Genomic DNA, 18446 nt, shown 5'->3' on the forward strand with positions numbered 1-18446 from the left:
TCGCTCTCGCGTTACACCCCAGCCTCCCACTTAACATGGCACTCTCACCTCTCGTACTCATGGCATCCTCGGTCAACCTCGTCGTCTTCTCTGACCCGGAGGCACTCGACCAGACACCGAACATCTGCTGCTCCTGAAAATGACCACGAACAGCGCCCCAAGCAAACGCGGCAATAGCAACAGCAACAATGACTCTTTCGCCGCCCTTCAATTGTCCATCCAGCGACCAGGCCACGAGCCGCAGACCCTCCGACTCTGCTTCCACTCCGGCTGGCCTTCCCTCTCCGAGACGATCAGCCTACATTTCGACGGCCGAGACGATACCGTACTTCATCGCAATACCTCGCGAGAAGCGAACACAATTGTGAACATTGGACTCGGAGACGCCGCCGGGTGCCAAGGCTCCATCCGCTGCATGCTTCTGTCTCCAGATTCCGAATCTGTCCACAATGGGGGATGCTGCCTGCAAGACTCGCCACCAGCATCCTCGCCAAAAGAGGCGGAGACGCAACATCCCGAGTTGAAGAGACGCCGTCCGGGCACCAGCTATTCGAAAGGATACCAAGCCGATGACTCCCTTGACGATGATGACGATGGCGATGATGGCGAGACATCTGCTTTGCCAGTCAAGAGGCGGCGTTGTTCTTCAGGGTCCTTCGGGAGAAACATAGCCCCCATGTCGGCATCGACAGCTGCTCCAGAGTACAACTGCCTCGTTCACCTTGGTCTCGTCAAGCTTTACCCAACCGAACACGACGTCATTCTCAACCGCCTCCAACCATCCGTCATCCACCGAAGCCGAGCCCAAACCCGGCAGCAGCGCCTTCTCTGGCCTTTGACCTCTTACCTGCGCTGGTTCGGGAACTTGACCCGACTGCGCTCGATACCCCTGCGTGTCGCAGCATGCGCTGCCTTGGTAGTCGGTCTGGCTGCCCTACTTCGTGCTCTCCCACACCTACCACTCGCTCGAGAGCGCCCATCTCAAGGCGGCCACACACACGCCTCTTCACCTCCTCCTATTCGCCACCTCGATCTACTCGCCCTCTACTCCGCAAACCTCGTCCGCTACGCTTCTGTGCCGAGGATCCTGTCTCTCGGCTTTGCCGCCAGGTCGTTGCACGAGCTAGCAGGCCGATATGCCCCGGAACCCCCCGCCTTCGCGTGCAACTCGGCCGGCCACTTTGTACCTGAGGAGTACTTCCTGTCCGACCTGCGACTTGTTCTCCCTGACGTTATCTGGGACCTGAGACGCAACTCAGGTAGCACCGCCAACCCCCGCTCCAGCTCCGCCGATGACAATGTGGAAGATGGCGACAAGACCGCCCCATCCCTCGCCGCCCTTCAGGACCAGGTCTCCAGGGTCCTCTCCCGTCTCACGATTCTCAACGGCAAGATCCGAGCCTTTCCCAAGAACTGGTCTTCGGACGTGTTCCTCGCTTCGAGCTCGCGCCTGCTGGAGCTTGTCGAGGTCCGAAAACGCGAACCCGACGTCACAGTCTCGGCCAAGTACGAATCGCCGGTTACCACACCCGTCACCCTTGTCAGGCCTGACTGGTCCAGACTGGCCCAGGATGCTGACGTTCCGGAATCCTTCAGCTCAGTATGGGCGGCGTACATAATCGCACGAAGCGAGCGGCGGTCGCCTTTGCATACGCCTACACCGCCGCAGCCAAGCCTCTCTTCCTCTACCCCGCCAACCGACTCAAATGGACAAGACAGGATCAACAACACCCATCAGAGCCTCTTAAAAATGGCCAGGAGGCCACTTGTGACGGTCAATCTCGACATTCCCGGAGAGGCCGCGCCCGGCCATCACGACCACGGATACGCCAAGGTCCCTCGGGAACAAGTGCTGGTTCTTTACGCCGCCGTCCTCGACGAAGCTTACGCCCTGCTCTCAGACATCATCGCGCGTGTCAATCAAACCGTCGCCGTCGTGCCCGACCCGATACCCCCGACCGTGGCGCCCGACGAAGGGATGCGCTCACTCCTCGACAACCCCTCTCAATACGGCATCGCACGGATACATCGCGCCGCCCCGTTCCTACGCACCATCGCCCTCGCGCGTCTGGCTGACATGCGGGACCGGGCTCGCTCGGCAGTCCTCGTGCTCCGCGACGTGGTCGCACGCCAGTCGCCGCCCATTGACCTTAGCAGCGGCGGCGGCAGCAGCAGCAGCAGCACCAATAGCACCGTGTCTGGGCCTACAGCAATCTTTCCCGGGTGGCCAATCATCGCCGTCGACATGGAGTTCGTCCACCACTGGATCCGGACGGAGTATGAAGAATGCAACCTGGCGACCAAGATGAGGCAAGTCAACTTTATGGCCGGCATCGACGAAATCGAGAGCGAGGATGAGGGCGGCCGCACACCTGAGGGCCTGGTTTGGAGCAGGTGGAACATGGAAGACGATCGGGAGGATCCCTACATGCGTGAGAGGTTGTTCTGGTGGCAGCGGCGGCGGCGGGAGGTACCCGGGCGGCGGAGCGATGGCGGCGCGCTGGGTAAGGTGCCAGGTGTTACTAGAAACTGGTTTTCCTAGCCAACGAGACTTGTCACATTCCAACTACTTCCCTTCTAGCTTTACAAACACGTTCGGGTCCATCCACGCGCGGTGAAGCACGAGTCCACATACACAGGTCATCCAGCATACTCAACCCCAGAAACACGATACAGATTCCGGATCGCCGTGCTGCCATCCTGAGGCGAAGCAAGCACCAACGAGATGGCCGCCAACCGCCGCTCGATCCCAGCATTGGCCACCGCAAGCATTCTCATGCGCTGCCTGACCTCCTCCACCAGCTGCTCCCTCTTATCCTCGCTCATCCTGCTGCCCGCGACCCCAGCCATCAGCAGGAGCACGACCAGGGCACACCGGTGCATCTTGATGTAGATCTTGGCCTGATCACTGAAGAGGGTGAATGAGGCGGCGCCAACCATGCGCGGACGTGTTTGAGTTCGGGCTTGGTTTTGGGTTCTAGGGGGCGTGAGATCGTCTTGTTGTACTCGGGGCTCCTCGTCTTCTTCTTCGTGGCGGAGCAGCAATTGCTGCTGCTGCTGCTGCTGCTGTGGCGGCGGAGCAGCAGCAGCAGCAGCATCGCCAGCGCCGAGCACTACCACAGACTCCGCCGCGCTCGTCCGCCATCGTGGTGGTAGACAACTCCCCTCCTGCAGTCGTTGCCGCCACCCCCGTCGGCCCCGCCATCGCCCGCGCCGTCACCCCGGCCAGTCCGCTCAGTGACCGGTACGTGGCTATGGTGAGAGCAGCTGAGCAGCGTGAGCGTCACCGAACGCCGTCTCCCCGTCCTCCTCCTTCTCCTTCTCCTCCTCTTCCTCCTCCCAGGTTCGCGGCGGGAGCGGCGGCGGTGGCGAAGCGGGAAGACCGAAAAGAGCAGCGGCAGTCGATGAGGGCATCTCGAACGCGGTCAGGTTCTCCTCCAGCGTGGGCTGGGACCCGAAACCCGCGACGTCAAGCCAGGGCTCGCTGGCGGCTTGCTGGGGGCGGAGGCGCGGAGTCGCAGGCGGGGATGACAGTGTCTGGACAAGGGGCGCGACGACTTCTTCTGCGTCTTCGACAGGGGGGAACGGCATCGGCTCATCCTCATCCTCATCATCAACATCCCGCGGCGGCGTCGGGGGGAGTTGCAGCGGCGCCTGTTTGCAACCATTCCATCCCGGTTTGGCCCAGGAACTAGTGTACGCCTCCCAGCGCGCCGTATGCTGGTTCTGCAGACCGCGGGCGAGCTCCACGTGGCCCTCTTTGGCGAGCTTCTTGAGGCGGTACTGGAGGGAGGACTTCACCTTGGGAGAGATGATGAGGGTGGCCTCGGGGTCGGCTTCGTTGCTCAGGCCTTCGCGAGCGAGGAGCAGGTTGAGGATCTCGAAAAAGTAGAGCGTGCCGTAGTTGCCCAGATGGAGGCGGTGGCGGGCGAGGTGTGCCTCGATGGCCATGATGTCGTGGTGGTGGGAGAGACAAAGGACGGCAGACTGCATCATCACCTTGCATGCATGTCCAATATGGCAACGAACAGCTGGGCCTTGGGATTTCTGCAGCTAAGGTCTTCTCAAATCGCACTACTAACTAGCGCGATGCGATCAACGGCTGCACTATCTGCTGAACGACAACCACGCACACACAGGTCTCGTTCTCATTGTTGCTCTAGAACAGGTTCATCAGGTCATCAATGTCCCGCTCCCTGGTCGCCCGGGCTGTCATCTTGCCCTTGCCCTTGCCCTTGACTGTCTTCTTGGTTGTCTTGGGCTTGGCCTTGGTTGGTGTCGACTTGGCCGGTGAGGACTTGGCTGGTGTTGACTTGGCCGGTGTCGACTTGGTGGCCTGGGGTCGATGGCGGCTGGGGCCGGAGACCATCTCCGGCTCAGAATCAACGTCTTCGACGCCGTGCCGGAGCATTTCGTACAGAGCCAGGCGCATTTCCACCTCCGCACGAGCTGTGCTCTCGGAAGACACGACAAAGTTGCGAATGGCAACGCGCACTCTCTCCTTGTTAACCATGGTCTCGGGGACGTCTTGCTCCAGTTCCTCCTCCTCCTCTTCCTTCTCTTCCAGTATCTCCTCCTCCTGCTCTTCCTCCTGCTCCTCCTCTTCTTCTCCACCCTCTTCCTCCTCGTCAACCAAATCAACATATGTGGTATTTCGTCGTCCGGCGGTTCTCTTGCTCGCGGGGGCAGCGCCGACTGGTCGTCGCGTCGGCGCGGACCGTCTCACTTCTCGGAGGCTTGTCGCTGCGTTCAGGGGCTGACCCGGGAGACATCCACGAGGCTCCGACCGGGTGCTCCTCACTGTGGTATGTCAGCCATGGAAGAGGAAGGGCGAGAGTCGCAGGGGGAGAGGAAGAGGGAGAGGGGCTTGAACGTACAGTCGAAATCATCGCGCGTGAGCAAGAACTTGTTCGTGATAAGCTCCTTGTTTGCGTTGACGAATGATTGGTACTGTTCGTCGCTGATGTTGCTTGGCAGCGAGCTCAGGTGGGAGAGGTCCGTCTGTCGAGGCATTTCTGCGTGTCTCATCCGTCTGGATGAAGCATTGAGAGGCTTCGGTGGCTCTGGGGAGGGAGGAAGAGCGGAAGGTGAAGGCTGCTGGTGGTGGTGTTGTTGGGATTCATGGATGGATGGCGTCCGTTTGTCGTTGCCGCCTTTGACTGGCTGGAACCTTCTCCCGTCTGCTGGGTTCTGTCAGCCCTGCCCTGCGTGGCAGACGGCTCGCGAAGATGCCACAGCATTCGGCTGAGGGCTGCTAGAGGATACGTCAAGTGGTCTGGGCCCTACCCGTCAGTCGGCTTTGTTGTGATGTCTAGCGAAGTTCATCAACGGGACATCGTCGCTGGGCCCACGCAGATGAGAACCCCCACCCGGGCCATATCCTGCAGATCAGTGGGTGGCAGCCCGTATTTCAGGGGGCGGCAGCACTAACCTCAGGGCCTAGTGCTGTCGGGAGGGCCCAGGTCGGCAGCACTTCCCTAGCCAGGTCCCACTTCAGCGCTAAGCATTACTTTATCGCAGCGCCAGAAAACGTGCGTCTGCCCCTAAAGCCAGCCCCGCGGTCCCCTCCCCTGATCCTGCCTGGTGCTCCAACAAACAAAACGGATGCAGGGACTCAGGGAGGGTATTTGACCACAGCTAACCAGCCATCTGCATTTCCTCCCACCTTAGCATCTGAAAGGTCTTTATTCCTGTCGAATTTTCGTATTGAGTGTGTTACGAGCGTATGGGACCACCTGGAGGCGCGCGAGAGCAGTTGCTGGTGGTAGAAGTGCCCATTCGACCGTTCCACCCCCGCACCGCCACAGGGCCGCCTCATCATCCCAAACGCCACACTGTGACCTCATTGTCTGTACCTGCATGCTTCGGCCCAAGCTCCGGCCCATGCTCCGAAACTGCCAAAGAAAGAGGACCTCGAATGGCCACTGTGACCTTGCTGTCCTTGCCTGGGAAGCTGGCAGCCAATCAAAGGGCCGTACCATCCAGGGAAGATGGTACGGGCCCTGACGAGCCAGTCACGGTCAACCAGGGACTTCTGGGGAGACTTCGCTGCATATTCGCTGGTTGGTCCTTCGATCAATCCGGACGGGGGGCCCAAAGGTAGGCTCTTGTGACTTAGGGTCATCGTTGGCACAGGTGCAGTCTCCGTGTGGGGCTGGGATGCCGACGCGCCCGTCGACGCTGATCGAACCAGGCTAATCAGGTCTGGATTTCCCAAGGTGTCGATGGAAGATGTTTGATTGAGTGCTCGGTAGTCATTCAAGGTAGTGAGCACCTGAGGAGTTCATGACGAGATGACACGGCTGAAGGTCAGGCAGGTATAATTAACGGACGACCTTTTGGGCGGGAAGTGGAGGTTGGAGGGAGGGCCGTGGTGGGGGCGGGGTACCATCTTCTGAGGATGGTACAGCTCTCTGGTTGGCCGCAGCACCACAGGTCGGAAGGAACCATCACCGAAGGCTTTAGGTGGGTGCTTTCGCGCGCGGTGCTACAACCGTGGCAGGAATTGGATGACATCGAGGTTACAAAAGGTCCAGGGCAAGTGCAGAACCCTGATGTCTTCCAGACCATGACACGGATAGACTTGAAGGCGTGCACCCCGACCATCATGACTCCCCCCAAGGTGTCCTGGGCAGGCAGGTACCACCCACGCAGGAGTTTCCTATGCTACCTTACCTTAAAGTAAGGAAGTCCCCACGAAATTGGGGACTTTTTCTGTCAGCCACCATCCTCAGCCTCACTATGCACAGGTTTGTCACCAGGGGACTTGACGAGTCGCGCCGTCGAGTTGGCCGCACCATGTTTGCTGAGTCTTGTTGATGTCTCCTGCACAAGACGTTGCCCAGGCAGGCCAGGTTATTGGCTGCAAACTCACAATTTTGGGCCTCACGCGTTCTCGCCCGGTGCAGCGGGCCGTCAGAGCTTCTATCCCATCGCGTCGCGTCTTGGGCTGTCGTCATCATCAATTGGGAGGATGGCGACAAGTTCATGGCTACATAGCCTGCTTCCGGCTTCGATGCAAGCGCAACACAGAATGCCGTGCATCGTCAGATGGCAGCGGTCTTATAAGGTTGACTGCGATTGAGAACATGACATCGGATGCGCGTCAGGTCATGGGCAGCTGTGATTGGCGCTTGAGGGTCTGTACCATCTTCTGGGGATGGTACAGCTCTCTGATTGGGCACACCGCACAGCTGTGGATCCCGCTCAAAGTCTGAGCCAGGCGCATTGGGAAAGCAGACGCGACAGCAGCGGGTGCAGCTACTGCTGACATAAGACAATGACGAATCGGGTACTGTACCCCCTTGCAAGAGCATGGTTTTCGAGTCCTCTAGCTGTCTTTCTGCAGAGGCACTCGACCCTTTAACATTGCTGCCTCTATCACAGGTTGGTCAAACCTGGCATTCACCCATTCTTCCACCCCATCTACGCCCGGGAGTCCTTCCGGTCAGTTTATCTGCCTCGACAGCACATGCTGACTGCTACCCTCGTCTACGACGCTGCCCCCGGCGCCCCGGCGCCCTCTCTCCCCGACGACGATCACGACACCCTTCTGCCACGATACTCTCCTCTTAAAGCTCCAAAATTCATTGTCAATCCAGCACGAGACACCGCCCGGTCAACTCCAAACTCGAAACAAGGCTCATTGATCCCTCCCTCTCGCCAGCGCATCCGCTGCAGCTCAGGAGAATTTACAGCGAGCTGCGCCCTCGCTCGACCCCGATTGTGCGTCAGACCTCCATCACGTACCCTGGAAAACGAATGCATCCTCCACAGGCCCCAAAATGGATGTGCTCGCACTACGAGCCGCATCTCCAGACACATACCCTAGAGCGACGACACGGACCGGTATCTACTTTCGCCCTGGCCCATCATCCTTCGCTGCGGCAACACCGGCGTGTCACAATCCTACCTCCGCCCTGAAACTCCGACAATCCTTGCCATGATCGCACTCCATGTCCAGCCTCGGCCTTGTCGCCGCCTTCTGCTTCGAAACCGTTCTGCATCGGGTTCACGCTGGTCCCAGTTGAGGCTGACTCTAGTTTCAACGAGCCGATGGCTTAGCTGTCTGCCCCGCGAGCAATCATTGGATCCTGCTCTACATGGAACACGAGAACACTGCACAATGGAAGCTGGTGGACACAAGAACCGAGTTGATTAGGCATTGATCTCAGGCAAGGCGCATACATTGAGCGAATCGCCGCGCAGGCGAGACGGCCGAACTTGTCTAGGCTGACGGCTACAGACACATCTTCTCCCAAATGTCGTCAACGAGCGCATCAATCGCATCGTGACGTCCTCGTCTTGCGACCTTCTTCTTCTGCTTTCTCTTCTCCCGAACCTTCAAACCTGTCTCTTCTACCTGTTCGACAAAGCCCTCCTGCGAATCCGAGCTTCGATCCATCGTCATTGCATCAGCGTTGGTGCTCGCTTCGATACTGACGGTAACACTGGTGGCTGCGATGGTGCTGGGCTGGGGCTGCTCGACTGCGGTAGCAGGTCCAGATGGGTAGACGGCAGGAGGAGTGGTGATGCTGCCCTTCTTGACGGCAAGCTTGAGGATCGTCTCGACCTTATTCGCGAACTTGTCTTCGAGGACTTGGTCGATGTACGGAACGTGGACCTTGGTCGTGGGCTCGGCCCCGGCCCTGACCCCGCCACGGGGTTTGTCCTCCGCCGAGAACCGAATGCCGCAACTGGCCGCGAGCTGAAGAATCCAGCGGCGAGAAGGCGGCTCGAGCTTGCCGCGCTGGATGACGGCGTCGATGACTTCGCGCTCTGTCGCGGGGCAGAGTCGGAAGCGGAAGCGGCGGCGGTTCTTGAGGTTATCTTGGTAGTAGGAGATGGGCGTGCCGCAGATGGCGCGTGCGCCGGGACGCTGGCATCAATCAGTCAATCGTCGGTGCCATTTGGAGGATTTTCTTGCTACGTAGGTCATAGGTACCTGGGTATGTTTGCACATGGCACAACGCTTGCGCCTGGAGAGCTTGTGTTTGGAGACGACGGGCTTGCGTGCTCGTGTTTACGGGTGCGAGAGAAGGAGAGACGAGCGTCTCAAACAGTCCGACCTCTCTAGCTTTAAGGCAGACGGCTGTTTGCTCGATGCTTCCTGCGATGCCCTCAATCCAGGTCCCGACTTCCATGGAGCTGGAGCGGTGGGCACACCGCCGGAGGGTTCCTGCATACTGGTTCAAGCCGCATCCCGCGCGCGAACATGTTCGTCGCAAGCATCCATGGCATGAACATGTTCACCGCTGACGTCCGTCAACGGGAAGCTGCGGTAGTGTGATGCCGGCAGACAGCCCGTTCGTCGGGTCCCCACCCTCCCCCCTCCGCCCTTTGCCTTCACCAGATGGAAAACCCCGGATTGTCAGGTTCTGTCTGCACCACAGCTTGCATTGGTAAGGCGCTGGCTTCCACTCTCAATTTTTGTGTATAAGAAGAGTGGCTTGGCTGTCGATGGTCCGTCCTTTCTTTTCCTTTTTCTATCAAGCATCTGGATTCTCTGACTCTGGTGGATGGATTATTGGGTTTCGGTGTCACCGTGTGTAGCAAAGTCCTCTCGCTCTTGGAAGCATCCCTTGCTCCTAGAAGCAACTCGCTCTAGGAAGCATCTCGCTCTTGGAAGCATTTCTCGCTCTTGGAAGCATCTCTCGCTCTTGGAAGCATCTCTCGCTCTTGGAAGCACCCCATCGCTCTTGGAAGCACCGCTCCTAGTAGCATACCTTGCTCATGGTAGCAACTCGCTCTTGGAAGCACCCTCCCGCTCGTGGCAGCATCTCCTAATGGATGATTTGACTGCCGCTGATGCATGCGCATGCAGCAATACAGCGGGTAGGTCCCGATCGCGGGGCATCTTCAACCCCGCAAGTAGGTTCGTACCTCACAACAGGACCTGCGTTTGAGCGTGGATGACTAAGGTGAGTCAGTCTGCCGGGACACGATGCAACCAATCATGTAGAGTACTGAACCATTTACATGCATGAGCCTGCTGCAACATGCGTCCATGCAGCATATCGTGATAAAGAGTGTTAGTAGGCCGGCCCACCAGGACCGTCCTCGCCTGCTGTACATCGCCGACAAACATTACCTGTAAAGTGCATGCATAACGGCCTGTGTGTTAATTTGCAGGTGAAGGCACTCGATGCAACTTCGGCTGCGCGCACTTGCACACCGGCCTTGCATAATATGCACCGTCACGTCCTGCTCGCCTTTTGCTCATGGGACCAATGAGTATATCCTCGGGGAGAAGCCTCGGGGCGGAAGTGGTTGTGGTGACGGGGAGGCGGTAGAGGAACTTTGGACGGACAGGCGATGGTGCGGTCACAGCTCGCGGAGGTTGGCGTCGACTGACGGTGCATCGTGGCGTAGCCTCTTGAACGTGAAGGCAGCGTTTGCATCTGCTTGCACACGATGCACACGATTGCGGTCAGAGTCCACCATCAGAGGCTACGCAAAGGTTCTGGATCGTCGAAGCAATAAATTGGCCTAATGCCGCCGTCGCGGCCCACACGGCGTGTCCGCAGCGGCTCGCTGGTTGATGGAAGTACGATGGTGATCTCAGATGCCTGGCCTGGGCCTGGACCCTAAGCTTGACATCACGCTTGAAGACGGCATTCCTGCACCCTCTCGTCCCGACCTTACCATCTTCTCTAAGTGAATGCGCCGGTCATCGGTGCGTGTCTCGTGGAGCAGGCACCGGCTATGGCGCCGCCAGCTTTCAGTCAAGCTCGTTGGTTCAACTTGTTTTCCCCTGCAACTGCGCTGCTCAAGCCTGGTTGAAGTCACAGGATGTCACCCGTTATCTACGTTGCTGGACCCAATCATCGTCACATACGACCATACCCATTGGAAAACTCGGGATCCCGTCCGCTCTCCCATAGATAAGCCAATGAGGGCTGGAGTAGTAGTCGGGTCGGTGACGACCGGCGAATGCCCGGTGTTGTATGTTCTTTTTGCCGGCTATGGCATTGCTTACACCCAAGGCCAGCCAACTCAACTCAGGACCTTCCAGAGTGTCTGTGCATGGATGTCAGGGCTTGAGAAGACCTCGCGCCCAGCAGTATCTGACTTTGGTTGGGGGTGTTTGATGGAGAAAGAGGCGGGGAACTGTCTCGACCGGTATATGTAGTACAAGTGCATTTTTTCGCGCGCAAGGAGAATTCGTTGGTTCCTGACGAGGAAGGTTTCACGGAAGAGGGTACGTTGCCGACCTATTCTGGTTGAAAGTTAGCCCGTTTGTCCCTTCTCGCACCAGACTATGCTGCAATGGCTTGCTGAACAGAGGGAGCGACTCAGCTTCTTAGTGTTTGCGACGACATTGTTAGAGTTGGGCGGGTTGTTCGATATGAAGGAGACTGTGGCGGGGAAGGCCATCTTTCCAGCGCGGTCCCGCCCAGCGTTATCGGTCCAAGCATGTCAACTCCGGGATCGACATAGGCGGCTGCGCGATTGCGACCATCCCAGTTGCCCCGACAAGGTAGATGATGACTCCAACGTCAACACGGCCGACCGATTCCATCAACCCAGCAAAACGCAGCATCAATCAATTCTGATCAATCCGATTCGCAGTACTCGACAAACCTTCCGACCGTCCGACTCAATTGATCCCAAGGGAGAGGGGGTGCAACACCAACTTGGAGCGAGAGGTTCCTCGTCATGCTCGTCAAGTGGGTACCACAGCCTGCGTCGGAGCTCGGCTTCCAGGGGATCGGCACTCGTGTTGCGGCATGCTCATCAGCCTCGCCGGGTTCGCAATCGGTGGATTCGTGTATCCGGGCGCGATATATTGGGTTGGAGGGCTTTTTGAGCAGCACCAACCAGGAAAGCCGATTGCAAGTGCGTTTAAGTAGTTAAGATGTGGGCAGAAAAGATGCCAGAAGCGCCTCTGCTCCAGCACAGACCATTGCATCCTTGTAGTTTGACGGGAAGCTCATGATTGCCACTGGATGCCAGCTGCGGCACAAAATCTGGTGCGATGCTTCAATTTGACGGTCTGCAAGTGCACTACATGCGTGCAAGTTGATGTGTACGACTTTTCGTTGATCGCACTCATCATGATAACTGCGAGGGTCATCGACAACTTTTGCCTGGCCAAAGCGGCGCGATTGGCTTGGCCGAGCAGCACCGACCAACCATGTGGTAGCGATGACAGACAGTGAAAGCGTGTCCTGTGTGCCAGTGTGTTGTCCTGTGGCCAATCAGAGACCCGTACCATCCTGGGCAGATGGTGTGCCCCGCGACGCGCCAATCACACGCAGCCCGTAACAGTGCTAGCCCGTCCAGCGCATCTTCCCCCTTTGCCAAATCATTCGCACTTTCGCTAGGTACTTTTAGGGCATTGCTGGGGAAAATCCCAAAAGTGGCCTGGGCTTCAGTCTCGGCATTGCGGAGAAGGACTTGCATGAGGCTGAATAACGCCCATGTGTGTCAAAATGCACAGCAACAGCTCGTCTTTGGCACAGATTTTCAGTAGGTCTTTATGTAATATACCTTCTTCATAATAAGATCGCAGCATGCAGACGCGGAGCAACGGGATGGGGACCTGCGGCGCTGTCACCCAGCCACTCCACCCGGAACCGGGTCTCACGGCCAGCCCCAGGATCGGCGAGTAACTCTGAAATCCGCAGCGAGATTGCGTATTAGACCTGAGGTGACTGGCAAGAAGAACCTCTTGTTCTGAATCGCGGCAGTCTCTTCAACGCCAACTGGACGAATAAACCCATCTTCAGGACTGCGTTCGATCAAACAGGAGCTTCGGCCCTCGGACCTGTCTGTTCGACTCTCGAACGGCTTGCACTCGGCTAATTGGCTAGGTTTGATGTGATCTGGTGAATTTTATATGTGATGTATGAGTTGGCGGTATGGCTGCGGGCACCTACGTTTTGCTTGGAAACTTCTTAGGGGTCGAAGGTTCGAAGCTTGGGCTGAGCGCCCTTTTTTCTTGGCCGGGGGCCGGGATATTGTGGGGCATGCGGACCCGTGGCCGGCTTCCGTGTTGGTCCTATCGGCACCCGGCACCCGGCCTCTGGACTGATCTGGATACCCTCGTTCCGATCAACCTACTCAAATCGCGACCCTTGTGGATGTGACTATTTAATACTGGGGATAGTCTCAGTTTGATGGATTAATTATTCCGTTTCGTTGGGTCTATTCTGAGTGGATCGATGCCCATCACACGTCGTTCAGTATCCGCCAGCTTCGTTATAATCAGGGCTTCACATGCTGGTAATGTGACGCTTGACCACTTGTTCGATTCAGTTGAATGCATCAATCCTGCCCCGCCTCGGGTGTCCAAAACTGTCAGTCTCGCCAACCGTTCCGAATCTGGAGCCAACATTCATTCATTCGCCTCGTCATTTGCCAAAACGGCGGAATCGCTGTGTCAGACTACGACTGCCAAGAAGAACAAATCGTTCCGCGACAAGTTCTCAATCCACCAAGGCCACCAAAAGTCGAGACGCAAGCGTCCCTCGTTATGCATTGATAGCACCGATTGTTCGCGCCTTGCATTTGCTCTGACGACGTGTTCTAAGACTTATATTCTTTCAACAGATCTTGGGTGAAGCTGCCCCGACAGGCACCAAAGCCCCCTGAAGTATGTGAGAACGTGAAATCCATCAAAATCAAGAAGAATTACAACCACATATAAGCGGTCGGCGTGTGGTGTAAAATATTTTGGGTTCATATTGAAACCAGACTTTGTGATGGTGAATGGGATCACCACCTTGGGCGGATGTCTGGCACGGACAGGAACAACCCAGGCCGCGTTTGTTACGGGACTTTTGGCCACAATTCAAGCGCTGGCACGCCGTATACGCCATGAAAAAGCGTCATCAACTTGGCCTTTCCCCCACCGAACATGATGCTTCAAGACTCAGTACTGCGATGGCGAACCCTCCAAAAGCCTGCATAACGTCTGTTCTAGAGCCCGGTTTGGACGTTTTCTCGTGCGCTGATTCAGCTTGGTGATATCGGCTCCGTGGGTATTACGTATCAGGAAGTCCCATAGAAGATCCGCCCACCTCGAAGTTGTTGCGGTTGAGGATAACATCGCCTTCGTCAATGCCGTTTTTATGGTTGCGGTCATGCTTGAAGCCTGGACTGAACACTTGCGTGTTCAAAATTGCTCGACGAAAATATAGCATCATTTCGATAAATAACATCGGAATCTATGAGCATATCTAATGCATTGGATCAGCTTTTGGGCATTCACTCCTCCTTCTCGAGACTTTCCTCCTTGCTGGTTCGACAGTGCTCACTTTTCTTGCAAAGGTATGGGAGTCTGAGGGATGCGCCAACCCAAACCACTACTCTACCTTCCAAAATAGCCAACTTCGCTGTATTTGCCGCTGAAGCAGACGGTTCTTTGTCCATGAGGGTCAATGACGAATATCAGATTGCCCCAAATCACTCGTTCAAAGGCTATGTGGTCAAATTTTCCAAAAGCTGGCCATGTCGGTGTCTACTTGGTACACCTAAGTATGTCTGACAACATTGCCATTCGTTTCAAGTGCATCGTCCAATCATTGGCGTGTCACTTTCTTGGAGGTGTCACAGTGTGACTCTGGTTCGTCGCATTGGTCACTAGACTCTGACCATTGGAGCTTCAACCTGACTTTCTCAAATACCTCTTCCTTAGCCATCTTCGTTCTTCCGTTTGAACCACTGATTTCAGGAGATATCAGATTGAAAATAATCCAGACGAGTTTCAATTCTGGAAGTCTTTTCAAGAGTTGTTCCGGCGTCAATCGCGCTTGCGTCGACACACTGTATAAGACCTTGCTTCACCGTCTCTCCATACACATTTGGCTTCTTGATAACATGAATGCGTGCAGTCACCGGCTCAAGACGAGGAGCGAACAACATTGATCTGAGAGAACATCTTGATCATGCTGGTGTTCCTGCAATGGATGGGCTCCAGCGAACTCCTGTCAATCGTTCCTCAAATATGCATCAAATGATAGGCTGGCCAGACTTCGGCGCCCAGAAGCTATAACTACGGTGCGAACATATCGGATTATGTCTTTTAGACTTCTACTAGGTTTCGAGATGCGCGCCACATTATTTGTGCTATCTCATGAGAAAATGAAGAATATGATTTCAGTACAATATTTGTTTGTAGGACAACGCTGACCGTGGGACCACGGACGGGCGGGAAGCCTCATCACGAACGTTCCTCCCGCCAAGTTTACATGCTTATCGTCTTGCGATTTATTGTCAACAAGCAAGGCTGCCTCTGTAGATATTGTCTTTTGGCTTCATCACCCGTCACTTAGCTGCCTCGTGTCTCGGCCTGTGATTGCTGAAGATATCGCAAACTCTGTCATCATATATCACAGTAAAATGAGCAAACCCATAGCGGCTTTGATCTTGCTCCGCCAGGGGCAGTACAACAAGGTTTCCAAATGTCGTCAGCCGATTCTGACAGTTTAGACTTACCCTGGAAGCTCTTTCATGGAGTATCAGCGAATGTCAGTCGTTTCATGAGCTTTGCCAGGCTACAGATACGGGTCTCGTCTAATATAAGCCCTGTTACCTCAGTCTATACTCGTGGACGGTTCCAGTTTGCCTAGAAGTAAGAGAATCTTGCATGCTTGGATGTAGGAGCGAGTCTTTGGTGTTGCTTGTCACGCTTGAAATTGAGGCGTATACTTCAAACATCCTGTCTCCGGCAAAAATAAAAACAAGAAAGCTTCGTGAATGAATTTCCTCATATGAGATGCCGCAAGCACATTGTAAGCTTTGAGATTTTACAGCTCACGCTCTTCGAAATGATGTGAAACTCGACGTCATTTCTCGCCGAATGCTCAAAGTACACCGAGATGAGTTAGTGTCCCTTCCCGATTTACTTTATTTCTTTTTTATGAAAACATTCTCGAAGGCGCCCTTAATGCATATCTTGATGGACATTTGCGCAGCTCATAGTACTCATGGGGCGACTGAGAATCACTCTTCTACCCTGAATCAGTCGATGGACTGATTTTGGACTCTACACATAATTACACAATTATTCAAACAACTATTTTCAAAGGCGGAAAAGACTTGTGCATACGAAATCGGCACCTTTGAAACCATTAGTGAATTGAGGCGCCCTTTGCAGTAAAGGCTCTGATGGTTTCATATGCTCGCATTCCTCATGGGATTTTTGAAGATGTTGACGAGCTTAATGTGCGTTTTGGTGGGAATTGAAATTCAGGGTATGCCTTTGTCAACACTAGTGCCACATGCTTTACTTTGCAGCACCGTTCTCAGCTGTGCAAAGGTTCAGTCCATATCAGAAGCTTGCAACGGCACGGCTGATTCGCTGTCTGAATACAGACAGATCAATTGAGCATCGAAACCGAAAGCTCCGATGACAAAATCTGGCTATACTCGACGTAGGAATAGGCGGAAGTTTGTTGAGGGTCGACTGCGAAAGAAATCACTTCTCATTCGCAACAAAGACAAATGTTGAAATGTTTAGTAAGTTACAGGGGATTGAGCTGGGGAATTGAACACCATACATGTCAAGAAAAAGGCTCGAACAATATCCGCGCCAGCCTAAAGCAAGTACCAGAACCACTGGCTCTTAAGTCGAGTTAACAAAAAAGATGCGGAGTTCACGAGTAAAGCGCCTACTTAATGTCAAGAGAAGCTTCTCGGTTTATGTCAGGTAGAAATTTGAGGTGTGCAAAATCAAACGCAGGTAGAAAATGCTTAGATGGGTCAAGCAAGTTCTATGCGCGATCTCTGAACTGTTGTAGTAGTTTTCCTGGCTAAAGTTAAGATGGGAACCTTGGAAATCCGCGAGCCCTGAGCTTTGGGGACCCATTTCATTGAAGAAAAGGGAAGCATTGAACCGAAGACGCTTTCAGCTCAAGCTTTGTAGGCGTAACCATCGTCGGATGCGTTATTGTCCTATCTCTGCCCATCGTAGCATTCAGACAATTTTCGAGCGTCGGCTGACTATGCAATTCAGCCAAAGGAGGGACCAGCTACCTGCGTCACCACTGCTTCGTACCATTCATCACACCTAGTCATTCAGTCTTAGTTCTTCCGATAATTGAACTAGAATGCGACTTTTCTAGAATGCGCAGTTTGAAACAAACATCAACATGAAGACCAGGGCCACCATTCGTCTGGCGTTAACATCCACCGAACCAACTCACCGCCAGGAGCGTGGCTGGGGTCCAGAGTCAATGCAACATGACGATCGAGACCAAGACGCATGCATGGTATCCGTGGAATTCATGGGTCTGATGGTGTAGTTTTCGACAGAATCAACCATGCGACCTTCCGGGGCGAACTGTAAAACAGCCCACCGCCACCGAACCTTTCGTTATCGGTAGCCTTGATCTTGAGCAACCCCGGATATCAGGACCATGCATGCCCAGAAAGGGGACAAAACACCAGGCCACGCATGCGTATATTACAACATGCTGGGTCCTACATGTCATCTCCCAGCTGAATGCTCGGTTTAACATGCACAGATGATGGGAGAAGACGCTCTCCGTTGCGCAGAATCTGCACCACCACGGCGGGCTAATCCCGTCTCGCGGAAAACTTCATATCGGCCACTACGCTTTTTGCCATCCTTCTGAGGGAACGCTGCGATTTCCCATCATTCATATCGAAACTTTGAACTGACTCAGTTGTTCCTCAGCGTGATACTTTCTGATGCGAGCCGTAGTCATATCACAACAGTGCATCTTTATTCCACAAACCGAGTCGACGATGACAATTTTCTACAGACACGGTGAATTATTTCTACCCCACAGCGCAGGATTAACCGAATCAAACCATTACAACGACACTCCTCTTCAGTTGCTTTCAGTTGAAGTTTTGATTTGACTGCTTCTGGTACGTATTGTTCAAGTGCACCGAGCGAAAGAGAGAGTATGGAGACAATGTGGTAGGTGTCGTCAGGACGGCCTATGTCCAATATTCTACTTATGATATGTGTCTTTGGACAGAGAGAGTGGAATCATGATCAATCATGATGGGTTGGGAAATTTCCAGACAGTTTTTCCAAGCCTCAAGACCAAACTTAAATCGTCATCCCTCGGTTTGGTCGCAAGCTTCACATGTCAAATGACCGAACTCGCTAAAAGGCGGAAAACAATACGGTTGCTTAATCTCAGCACAAAGAATACAAGCACGCAAAGAACAGCCTTCAACTTAGGGTTGGACTGATGTGCCAGTCTAGGCAGATTTCTTTCCCTTAGTATAGTCAGCGATAGGCGCATGATTTAGCTTGAGCTTTGAGGATATTGAATGTCTAATAGTTTCCCTAGTAACAGAGGAAATTTTCTTACCGTCTGGCAAAAGCGATTTCGACAAAACTTCTCTTCATTTGGGTCTTAGTATATACCATAGAATGCCAAAAAGCTTTCTGCTCAAAAGCAACGGTCAAGCGGTCCAAAAGGGAGTACGATTTGCGGAGTTCTATTCAATTCAAAAGTTTA

At 54.6% G+C, this 18446-nt stretch overlaps 5 protein-coding genes across 5 annotated transcripts; 1 reads left to right on the forward strand and 4 right to left on the reverse strand.

Moving 5' to 3' along the window:
* Nucleotides 1-139: 139 nt before the first annotated feature.
* On the forward strand, nucleotides 140-2542 carry CGGC5_v017318 (uncharacterized protein; the record flags this gene model as incomplete). The annotated part of the gene is made up of 1 exon (XM_032026767.2): nucleotides 140-2542. One exon carries the CDS (start codon nucleotides 140-142, stop codon nucleotides 2540-2542), a length of 2403 nt encoding a protein of 800 aa, XP_031876783.2.
* Nucleotides 2543-2640: 98 nt separating this feature from the next.
* Nucleotides 2641-3145, reverse strand: CGGC5_v017319 (uncharacterized protein; the record flags this gene model as incomplete). Its single annotated transcript, XM_066153893.1, has 2 exons — nucleotides 2641-3066; nucleotides 3125-3145. 2 exons carry the CDS (start codon nucleotides 3143-3145, stop codon nucleotides 2641-2643), a joined length of 447 nt encoding a protein of 148 aa, XP_066006739.1.
* A 107-nt stretch (nucleotides 3146-3252) lies between these two features.
* Nucleotides 3253-3951, reverse strand: CGGC5_v017320 (uncharacterized protein; the record flags this gene model as incomplete). The annotated part of the gene is made up of 1 exon (XM_032026768.1): nucleotides 3253-3951. The coding sequence occupies one exon, from the start codon at nucleotides 3949-3951 to the stop codon at nucleotides 3253-3255; it is 699 nt and encodes a 232-aa protein (XP_031876784.1).
* A 208-nt stretch (nucleotides 3952-4159) lies between these two features.
* CGGC5_v017321 (uncharacterized protein) lies at nucleotides 4160-5013 on the reverse strand (the record flags this gene model as incomplete). Its single annotated transcript, XM_032026770.1, has 2 exons — nucleotides 4160-4800; nucleotides 4878-5013. The coding sequence occupies 2 exons, from the start codon at nucleotides 5011-5013 to the stop codon at nucleotides 4160-4162; spliced, it is 777 nt and encodes a 258-aa protein (XP_031876793.1).
* A 3226-nt stretch (nucleotides 5014-8239) lies between these two features.
* Nucleotides 8240-8962, reverse strand: CGGC5_v017322 (uncharacterized protein; the record flags this gene model as incomplete). The annotated part of the gene is made up of 2 exons (XM_032026771.1): nucleotides 8240-8878; nucleotides 8945-8962. The coding sequence occupies 2 exons, from the start codon at nucleotides 8960-8962 to the stop codon at nucleotides 8240-8242; spliced, it is 657 nt and encodes a 218-aa protein (XP_031876780.1).
* Between the last annotated feature and the right edge of the window lie 9484 nt (nucleotides 8963-18446).

This window comes from Colletotrichum fructicola (assembly GCF_000319635.2).
Source record: "Colletotrichum fructicola Nara gc5 chromosome Unknown KSG_Nara_v1_contig12, whole genome shotgun sequence".
In the NCBI taxonomy this organism is placed as follows: Eukaryota; Fungi; Ascomycota; class Sordariomycetes; order Glomerellales; family Glomerellaceae; genus Colletotrichum; species Colletotrichum fructicola.